Below are 11,576 nucleotides of genomic sequence, written 5' to 3'. Positions count from 1 at the left end.
AAAGTCAGAGGATCACTAAAACCAGTAGCATTGATCCTCTAAATACTGCATGGTGATATGCCCTGAGGTATTTAATTTACCCTGAGGTACTTCAGCATGGTGACAGATCAGTTTACCATGCTACTGAATAATAATAAAGCGGAAGACAAGAAATATTTTGAGAAAAACAGTTTTATTTTCATTCTTGCATTTGAATTATTCTGCAATATCAGATATTTCAGCATATAGAAATATATTTTGAATACTTTACCACATGAAATGCAGCTTGTATATTCCAAGTCAAATGCCATATTTACATCATCAGTTATTTACAGTCTATGTGCATATTCTGGTGTATATTAACATCACTTAAATCCTCACTGCTTTACAGACTTAATAGTTAAATACATTATCACAAACAAACATACAGTAGGTATTTGCACATGGTTAGTTTGGAATAATGTAACAGGAGAACTGCACAATTTTGTCACAGTTTCTACATATGCACCTCATACAGTAGTCATTAATCAATTCAGAAGTGCTTCAGAAATCAAACTATCCATGCTAATGAGACAATGTCTGTTACCACACAGAATATACATGAGGCTAAATCGGAAACAAAGACCATTTCCATTCCTTGGAACACAATATTGGTGTCATGAGTGTTTATGGTTAAAAAAAAAAAAAAGACCGTATGAACATGTACTGCAGACAAAGAAACAAACATGACATTGAATTAAAAAAAAAACTGTATCACAAAGAGATGTAGGTTAAAAAAAAAAGTCAATTTGCTGAAGAAGACACTTACATGTGGTTAAAAGCTCCAGGAAAGGCTAGGTAGCTTAATGCAAAATTACAATTCTGTGTGAAACCTCACACAAAAGTTCAGTACAAAAGAGAAATCAGCAAAATCAAAAACTCAACAATTTATACTTCTCATGTAGAAAGGTCATTGTAAAGTCTCTAAAAGGGACCGTCCACACAGATCATAAATACATGTGCGATTGTGTTACTGTGGCATCAAGCCATGCAGGTATCTTCAACCTCCTTGTTACTGATTAAGTTGCTAAGACTGTTGGCGGTGTGAATTGGGAGAACTGTGTGTCAGCTGCTATGGTGATAAGGTGAAATTGGTAAAGGCCACGTGGAGTGGGCCTATAAAGTTTGCAGTTTAGACACTAAGATTGTTTCTTGGTTTCTACTGAAAGTCACTATAAGTTTCTTTTTACCACAACCATGATTGTTACCAAATGCTGAATAAGTTGTTTTGATACTCTAAACTGGCCAAATATTAACCAGAGACGGCAGAGGGGACTATTTTGTTTGTGTGGGCAGTGTTAGTTGTCAGAACAAACTATTACAGTTGTAGTCTGCAGCTTTCCACCCCGGCTGTTTCTTAATGACCCTCGAGATCAAACCCACAGTTTAAACAAACAATAAACAGTAAAACAGCTGAAAACAAACTGTGCTAGACAATGTACAATACATGTTTTACTCTGACTCTTTCATGTTTACAGGTAAGTTGAATCCATCAGAGGGATGATGTCATGTGATAACATGCCATTATCCCTCTGATGGATTCAGCTTCCCTGTAATGCCATGTTTTTTTCTATTGTAAAGTGAGTTTTATCAATGTTTGAGCTAGTAAAGGTGCTGAAACACCACCTTCAGACTAGAGACATGGCTGGCCCATTCACTCAAGTACACCACCGCAAGATGTACTCTTCTGTCCTCTTTTGTGTCTTTTTTGGATGGTTGAAGTAAATGAGCCACATGCTTAAAGCGGTTACTTTCACAAGAAATTACCTTAAAATTAGTTAGCAAACCAGTAAACAACATTTCTTTTAACAAACTTTAAGAATAATGCATGGTGATATACAACTGATGGTTCTCAGACTTTTTGAGAAAATAATGTCCTAATGTCAGACTTCCTCCTGTTTTCCTTTCTGGCTTATCAGCCTGTGTGCAGGGCATTCTGACAGGGGCAGGCATTGATTTTGAAAACCTCTGGGTTTTCAAAATCAATGCCCTGTACGTCTTTCGTGCTTTAGGTGGGTGGGAAAAATGTGCATATTCTATAAACTGAGGTGGATGTCCATCAATACTACGCCTTTGACAAGAATCAATATTTCTAATAGATCTATTCATGCTCCTGTTATTCCAGAAACCTATACTGATTACTGTGTTTAGGCTAACCACTTGAACCAACCCACTCGAATCTATGTCTCTTTTTCACTAGTTGACTTTTGTCCCTTTGACTCACTTTTTCCCACTGAATAAATTAATGACTGTATGTGTCAGAGTAATTTCTTTCTGAATAAAGACAAATCCAAGGTGATGTGGCTTTGTTTTACCTCAGTCCCTAAAAATACTGTCAAAAACAGATGAAAGTGATGAAATAGAACAGGTGAACTTGAAATGCACTGTTAGTGTGTTTGCTTCCTGCTCAATCGTTAAAAAAAAGGGAAAAAAAAAGTAATTTCTTTCAAAAGTCTTTAATACAATTAGGAAACATAAGCTATAAATTTCAAATTCCAATCCAACAGAACTGAAATTCATTATCTGCTTAAAAAGATATGAGTTGATACTGGTTGGGTGTGCTTTTTTTAATGATTTTTTTTTTGTCAAAATGAAACAACTGCAACAACATGCACCAAATTACACTTTGGTGTATGTTTCTACATGCAACATAAAACAAACAAACAAACAAACAAAAAAAATGTAGCCCTGAAGAACAACATAAAAAAAATCTGACTGTGGGATTGAAAATTAAGTCTTTTCACAAGAGAATGAAAAACCCAGACAGAGTTTAAGCTTAAAAATAAACACAGGCAGTAAAGGTGTTTATATTGATGCTTTTAGCCTCATGTAATGCTATTTCAGCTCTTGAGTCCATGTCCTCAGCTTTTTTGAGCCTTGAATCAACAGGGCTAGGTTGATCTGCAGTGAGGGCTTTAGTATGAACACACACAGCAATGTATAAGACTGCAGTCTCTTTGAACAGAGACCAATATCAATACAAAAACCACCACCAGACAGTTAACAAGACCAGCTGAAATGACAAACCATATTAGTAATTAATACAACCAGTTACTTACTTAGTCACAAAACTAGTATCACTGATTAAGTCTGTCCGTATATTCAATTCCAGTACTAAGCAATGTCTGAACACCTCTACTTGACCCTTTGCTACACTGTCATTGTAAAGAGTGCCACATTTAAAAACATCATAAATATGCAGTTGCAGGCTGCAGAAATGATATTCTAAAAACTGAGAGCCTGTATACTTGATTTCTTACTCTTTATCTCTTGTGTTTTGGTTTGTGAAAGCAGAAAAAAAGCCCAGAAAACGTCCTTATCTGCCTCAAAATGAGCTGCAAAGGTAAGCATGCTCGGTCAGCTTACTACATACAGTGGTAAAAAATAGCATTATGTCCAATGAGAAGAGTCATATATTAACTTAAATTCTGGAAGGTGTTACGTTCTTGTGTGCGTGTAGATAAGGTAGGTTGTGTTTTCTCTTTTCTTTTTTTTTTTTTTTTTTTTTTTTAGATTATGCCCAGCGGGAGTAATCTAAAAAAAAAAAGTTGAACTTGGCTGAACAGTAATTCACTGGATGGCACACATCTCCATCACCGTGTGTAGTAGTAGTAAAACAGCACCGGCTCCAGTGGCACTGGCATCGACTTCTAGTTTGAAAGGCCGGGAGAAGTTAGGAGCAGCGAGCACAGGAGCACTGCAGAGGAGAGACTTTGCAGCATGAAAGGCATGCTGACACTCATTAGTGCAATGGAACAGCACTACAGGACTGCACAACCTGGTCAGGGGGGCAACAACCACTGAGAAGTTTTTACAGAAACAACGGTAATACCCCGTCATGCCCAGAAACCATCTCAGTTCACGCCTGGTAGTGGGGACTGGGTAGGTCAACACTGCTGCAACTTTTGCATCCACTGGACGGACCTGTCCATGTCCCACCTGCTTCCCCAAGTAGGTTACCATAGCCTTACCGAACTCACACTTCGCAAGGTTGAGAGTTAGCAAGGCGTCAGCAAGTTGCTGAAACACCACCTTCAGACTGGCCCATTCACTCAAGTACACCACCACATCATCAAGGTACACTTTACAGTTTGGTACATCCTCCAACACAATCTGCATTAGCCGTTGGAATGCGGCAGGTGCATTCCTCATCCCAAATGCCATCATTGCATGAAGTGGTCAGGTGTAACAAAGGCAGAGATCTTAGAAGCTCTGGGGGTTAGTGGAATCTGCCAATAACCTTTCAATAGATCTAACTTTGTGATGAATGTCGCTGGACCAATGCTGTCAATGCAATCTTCCATGCGAGGCAACGGGAACGAATCAGGCACAGTAACCGCATTAACTTTCCTGAAGTCCGAACAGAAATGAGGGGTACCATCAGACTTAGGAGCTAACAAACATGGAGAGCTCCAGGGGCTGCAACTGGGCTTGGCTAAGCCATTTTCAACCAAGTATTAAACCTCTTTCTTCATCTTTTTCCAAGGGACAATGATATGCATGTTGTTTAATGGGGGTAGCATCATCAACATTGATATCATGCTCAATCACGAGTGCGGGAAGGCACGTCACTAAACAAAGTGGGGTGAGAGCGAATCAGACTAACAATGTCCTCACACATCGATCATCACAGGTAGGTAGGACAAATGTGTATCAAGGATGGACAGAAGCTCAGAGTTTGACAACGGTGGTAGTTTACACTGACCACAATCCTCTCACTTTCCTGACTCAGATGTTTAACCACAACCAGCGGTTTATGCGTTGGGTGCTGTTGGCACAGAATTACTACATTGAAATTAAACACAAGAAGGGGGCTGACAAAGTAGTGGCTCATGCGCTGTCCCGTGGATGAGCGGTGGCATTAATTTAGTGTTTTTTTATAAGTGCTGCTAGATTTGTGTGGAGTGAGTGTAACCAAACAGATGTGTTTATTCTTATGGGAGGGAGTGTTACGTTCTTGTGTGTGTGTAGATAAGGTAGGTTGTCTTTTCTCTTTTTTTTTTTTAGATTACGCCCAGCAGGAGTGGCCAGGTGCACCTGTGGCTCCTTGACAATCAACTGGGAAGGTTTATACTCAGCCACCCTGATCAGCGTTGCCTTTGGGGCCAGACCAGCTGCTGAAGTGTTGTGTTGGTGACTGGTGTTGTACCTAAACTCGACTGTTGCGTTTCAAGAATTGTGATACCGGCTTTGTGCCGGATTTTGGGTTTCTTTTCTTTTGGTAAATAAAACTGTTTCTCTGCCACATGATCAGTTTTCCTGCCTCTTTACCCGGTTTTCCTTATATTTGTTACTCTCCCTCATCCCCTGGCTTCTGGGGACGTAACAGAAGGGGACACAATAAACCTTACAGTTCCTGTTTAGGATTGCAAGAGTAGTGTGGGAGCTAGATCTGGATGAAGCTACATTACACTTTAGTTAACAATTCTACCCACTTTGCCCAAGATAGCGTTAGCCAAGGCTGCCAATGGATGGAATACTTTTCAGTGTTAAAGCCTGTGGCACAAAACTAAGAGTAGGATCTTTGATTTTAGAATTGCAGTCATCGGGGAAGTCAGCTGTGCATGCTGGAGTACAACAACTCTGTTCTTTTGTTCCCATGTCTTCTTCATGGAACATTAACTGGTGAGTATGCTGACTTTATCCTAAGAATATCTTACGCTTTTAGAGAAATTTCACAAACTCTAGATGGCACATGGATAATCACTGGAAAAATGACATATACAAAATTTTATATTTAACAAGATTTTAGCTGTGAGAGAAACGAAAAACAAAACCACTGAAATGGAAACCCTACTGATGATTTCTTAAACAATGACCTTACATTAGCTATCCTCTGGTCCTTGGTGGAATGGTCTTTGGAAAGAGCTCCTCCAACAGATACTGATTTATTTTTTAAACTTATGTTTGAACTTGATTTTTTCCACCTTTACATAGAACACTATAACCCTGTTCACTAGTAGTTCACTTGTAGAGCAGCTGCAGCCGACTAGGGTGGCAGTTATTTCGACTGATATTGCTATCTGGCTGGTAGAGGCTGGACGAGTTTGCGAAGGGATGGGAGTGGAGATCGGTGGTGGGTGCAGGGTACCCTGGAGGAGGTGCTAGTGATCTGGGGTCACTGTGGGTTATGGTGAGGGCAGGGGAACTGTTGTTCTGATTGGTAATGGTAGATGCTCTTCTTCTTGATCGCAGGGCCTGGCGCTCAGACAGCTGATTTCTCAGCTCTGACACACGTTCTTCTTTCTGAGGGGACAGATTGTAAAATGGATTTAACACTCTTCTCTGGTCACAGGTCCTATAAGACTATTTCATGGTAGGCTTCTGTTTAAACTGAGTTGATATTTGAGTGGGGGTGTGGGAAGAATAGAAAAATGGAGTTCAGCAAGGTACTAGGTTTGTTTTAAATGTTTTAAATATCAATGTTTTATCAATCTTTATATATCAGTCCACACACAATCCAGTCATCTGTTGCAAGACGGTCATTCAGGTAAATAGACATGATTATATGCTATTCAACATGAGGGGAAATTTAGCATTGTTGTAATTCTACACTAGTTTGATAAAAAGAACAAGAAAAAACAAAAAAGACAAAAAAGTAGCCACTAAATCACTCCGGGGGAAACATGTCTAAAACGCATGCATGTCTGTCAGGACAAAAGGTCTTTCTACAATCTTTCTATATAAAACCTTGGCAGGCTTCAATTCTGTTTTAATTAGATTCGTAGTAAAACATTTAGCTAATTTACAGGTTTTATAATCTTAATAAAAAATTGTATCTATCCAGTGAATCGACTTAGGAATGCATACAAATAATTTCATTTTAGCTATAATCTTATAGAAATGTATAAAAACTTTGATTAAGTGAAGCCTTAGTTACTGTGATACTTTAGACTCACCACACTTGTAACAGTAAAATAATATGAAATTTGGATCCCTGTCGCTTGGTTTTAGTATTCTTACATTAAGGCATCAAAGAGCAGGCTAGATGTCTGCCATTTTATTTACTACTGGAACTGGACAGAACCTCACTGGTAAAACATGTGTATGAGGTATCTGTCTATGTATTCCAGCCACAACCTTAAAGAAAACTAATGAGAGGTAAATAACATTGATCATCATATTACAATGTAATGTTCTGCTGGGAAACCTTGGGTTGTGGCACATATATGGATGTTACTTTGACATGTTACACCGGCCTAAACATTGTTTCAGACCAAGCACATCCCTCCATAGCAGTGACATTCCCACATAGTGGATATGCATAGAGTTTAAGAGTTTTATCTGCTGAGGGGGAAACAAGAATGAAAAGACAATCTTGTGACAAGAGAAAGGGCCTGGCTGACCTCTTGGATGATTTTCTGCAGCTCCTTATTCTCTCTCTCAAGCTGTCTGGACTTCTCCTCATCATTGTTATTGGTGGAAGAACCCGTCTTCATGGTCTCCTGGGCATCTGACTGCCATTCACCCCGTGTGATCAGGCGTCGCATCTACAAAACATGGACATATTTTCCTCAGTATAGATGTGAAGAATACCAGCCTAGTATTCTGTTACTAAGGGTTACAGGGTTGTGGGATTTAAGAGTTTGACAAGCTGGGTATTTTGTATAAACATAAGAAATCTTTTTGTTCCTTAATGGATTCTATATTCAGCTGCCCTGGCACCAATTACTGTGACAAAGTGGGTGAGAACTCTCATTTCACCTCACTACTTGTCCCTTAATACTTTGATCTTATACATTACACAACACAAACCATCCTTCTGTGTATTTGGCTTTAATTTAACCAAGCTAGTGTAACATTGTCGCACTTACTATCCCGGGTTTGTTTGTGTTAATTTGTTGCAGTTTACATCCATGGGTTAAAGGAAAACACACAGCCATAATTAGTTTCAGTTTCCTTTATTAAGTTACAGGTTAAATGTTGTTGAATTGTTTGTTCCTTTGTTCATACTTACCTTTCTTTGTTCCTTTGTTCTGGTTCACCGTGCAGGACTAGTGTTTGGGAGGAAGCCGGCCCAGCACTTCCTGAATTTATGGTGTTGCTGATGTCAGCGTGACATCACTGGACCAGACCAAGTGGAGGGTTTTTTTTCTGTGAATTATTGTTTCTTTTGTATTAAAAGCATTAAGCAGTAATGCTTTTACATATACACTTGCAGGAAGACCTTTATAAATTCCGATAGGTTTGTAGTGTGTATGGTTATGCTGTTCACCGAGTTGTTTGCGTCTAGGTTAAACAGTAGATCACTGTGCTGCATCATGGTAGAACTCGAGTGAATAGGTGTGAATTGAAAGCCCTATATAAGGAGCTAAGATTTGGTTGCCTCGGGTAGTGATGGCTGATCGAGGCTTTGTTGAAGCTTCGACACTTCATTCAAAACATGGTTCATTACTCGAGGCCTCAATGACACACAGTGCTCGAGTAGGACATCTAGTGGTCAATAAAATGAAGTGCAATCAAGACGTGGTCGGTTCATGGATTGTTTTGGATTTGATTCGCCATGCACACATTCCTGTTTGACTACACTAGATGATTGTATGGGTTCTAGTGGACACAAAAATAATATTACTAGTAATAATAATGACAATAACTATTGAAGAGCATGTTTCTTATATGCCATGTTTGTCTGTATCCCTATATACTCTTCACTTATATTCTGTGTTATGAAACATTTAAACGGTGCTGCTACATTCATGCTCTACAAATACAGACTGATGTCATTTTCACATGGGGCTGGTGCAAATAAAGATTATATGGATTGTTATGGATTTTGGCAAAGTATGTCTTGGGGTTTATTGGTAAAGAGGTCAGTAAAGAGGGTGTCCTTATGTAACTGGTTATGAGCTTTTATTGAGAAATAATTTATCAACAGTTTTGGGACTCAAGCAGTTCCTTCTTTTACTCACTATCTCCCCAGCCTTAGAAAAAAAAACCTGTTCACACGGCACAGATGAGGCTGAGGTACACAGGAAATGTTTGGCTCCATTGTACAAGTTTGAGTAAACGGTTTTGTGGGTGGCCCAGTAAGCCAGTGGGTCTGCCATTCTTTCTACAATTGCATTCGCTGTGGCGCTTTGCATTTGCCAGGCTCTACTTGCGTCTTCATCCAATAGGCTCCACAGTTGAACTGAAAAATATTGAAGATCATCATCATCATCACCAGAAATGTCAGTCATTCCCTATTCAGAAGAGAAAAAAAATACCTGTGGAAGGTGCTGCTGGTGGTGGAGGATGAGGCTGCGGTGGTGCTTGTGACGTAGATCACTGCTGCTTGGTATTCTTTATGTTAATTGTTGTGCATTCTGTTATTAAACGTTCTTTCCCACTGGCTGCCGCTCTGATTGGTGAATCCAAAAGTTTTGAACTGCAGAGCCACAAGTGTAGCAACAGCCAGTGAACTGTTCTTTTCTTTGGTTTGTAGTCTGTCAGCTAAGCACCTGACAAGGTTCTGTGCCAGGTGTTGTGTCATGGGGGTGGTGAGTTGGGAATATATATATATATATATATGTGTGTGTGTGTGTGTGTGTGTGTGTGTGTGTGTCTTATCTATATATAATATATCTATCTATCTATCTATCTCTCTATCTATCTATCTATCTATCTATCTATCTATCTATCTATCTATCTATCTATCTATCTATCTATCTATCTATCTATCTATCTATCTATCTATCTATCTATCTATTCTCTACGGAATACGAAATCTGAAATACTACTCTCTCAAAGCACATTACGGCAACAACAGGAAAAAAAAACAACCTACTCTGCGAAAAACAATTCAAATGAACGACACTAAATAGTGATCTCCTATCCCGGAACACTCGATCCCGCTGAGTGATTCACATAACAAACCGAACCAGTCAGGTGATTCGAAGTAGTTGAGTGCTTCAAACCTCACTGAAGTGGTTCAAACGTCATGAGTCACGTGACCAAACCACGCCTCGAGACAGTGGCTCGATACGTTTGTTTCATGAGCTACAGCGCATGTGTCGAAGCCTCGGGTGTCAGAGGACCATCACTAGCCTCGGGGAGAGAGGTGAGGCTGTGCTGCCACAATGTGAGTTTTTTTTGTTGAAGTAGCTACGAGATCATTTTGAAATTATTTTTCTTTGTAAAGTTTTTTGTATTGTTTTGTAACTTTAATTTTCGCATTAATGGAGAAGCACTGTAAAATAAAATCTGCACCTCTTTGGCACTCAAGAAGTCTGCTGAGTCTGTCTGCCTACCACCTTCCTTGACTATTCTGGCCAGGCTACATTACAATTACACAAGTTACTTTGATGTTTCTAATGCTGCTATCAAATTGTTAGGTTCAGGAAGACAGTTAACTGCGTATGTGTCAATTCTAAAACTACTAGTCTTTAAAGGATATTATACTTGTTTGATGCTTAACTGTGCAGGAATCCATCTCCGAGAGTGTTCATTCTAGACTTGTAGTAACAAATAATAATAGCCTATTATATGTAGCACATTTCTAACCAAAGTGTTACGGTGCTGCCATTAGTAGGGAATGGAACCAAGCAGACTAAAAAAAGAGGGAGAAGGCCAGGAGAAGGCCTCAACATAGTGGAAAGTTTATAAATTATGTTTTAAATGAAGACACTGATTTTGCCAATCTGAGATCCTCTGGGAGGCAATTCCTTAGTGTTAAGAAGAGCACAGGCCTGTCCACGTCCGGTCACCACTGTCAGAAAGCTTTTGTGAGAGGATCTCGGGGAGTTGAAAGATCACAAATGTAAGATGATTCTTGACCACACAAGGTTTTAAAAGCAGGCAATAAAATCTTTATATCAGATCTGAAACTGGTAACAAGTGAAGGCCAGCAAGAATTGATGAGTTAAAAGTCAAGCAGCTACATTTCAAATTAATTGAAGCCTATAAATGTTTTCTTTTTTTATGGATGAAGGAATGAAGTGCATTTCAGTAATACAGTCTCTCTAGGTACTATACAGTAGGTCTGTAATAAATTACTATGGCTATAAAATACCAGAAACAATGAATAATACATTAAAATTTCCCAAAGTCGTAGCTGTCTTTTTCAAATTGCTTGACTTGTCTGACCAATTCAGAAACCCAAAGACACTCCTCTACTAGCATTGTTACACTGGAGATGTGGGAACCAGTGAAATTTGGGCTTTGACCCCACTTATGTAGGAAACCTCTGAGTGTGACAAAAGTAACAGTGTGAAGGATAGGCTGCCTTACATCACTTACAATGTTTTCATGATGACACCATTACTCCAAATTAGCCCGAGTGATGCTCTTTTACCACCTGGGTTCCGACATCTTGCCTAACTGATCTGGGGCCCGTACAATAAAGCGACTTCTGCATATTCAGGACATATTTTCTTTATCTGGCCTTACTAAACTGAACAGTCAAAGTCAGGCTAAGCCAACCCAGAGTTTCTGAACCTGCTATGAGCTGGTTCACATAAAAAGGGTGCAGCTGGCTACAGATGAGGTATAACAAACATGAACAAGTCTGATAAGAAGAACACAATATAAATCATAAACCAATGTGACTAATTTGAAAACATAATCCAGACTAAAAGCTA

General features: G+C 39.3%; 1 protein-coding gene across 3 annotated transcripts in view; it reads right to left on the bottom strand.

The window, feature by feature from the left end:
* Positions 1-641: 641 nt before the first annotated feature.
* Positions 642-11,576, bottom strand: part of gabbr1b (gamma-aminobutyric acid (GABA) B receptor, 1b) — a 124,548-nt gene continuing 113,613 nt past the window's right edge. For all 3 annotated transcript variants that reach the window (XM_055017657.1, XM_055017656.1, XM_055017655.1), the window contains 2 exons: positions 7,365-7,508; positions 642-6,264 (listed from right to left, as the gene is read on the bottom strand). In XM_055017657.1, the coding sequence (XP_054873632.1) occupies positions 5,983-6,264; positions 7,365-7,508 (426 nt within the window). In that variant the 3' untranslated portion in view covers positions 642-5,982. The remainder of the gene's footprint in view (positions 6,265-7,364; positions 7,509-11,576) is intronic.

The sequence above is a fragment of the Amphiprion ocellaris genome, chromosome 15 (assembly GCF_022539595.1).
Source record: "Amphiprion ocellaris isolate individual 3 ecotype Okinawa chromosome 15, ASM2253959v1, whole genome shotgun sequence".
Classification (NCBI taxonomy): domain Eukaryota; kingdom Metazoa; phylum Chordata; class Actinopteri; family Pomacentridae; genus Amphiprion; species Amphiprion ocellaris.
This window is presented reverse-complemented; position numbering and strand designations above follow the sequence as displayed.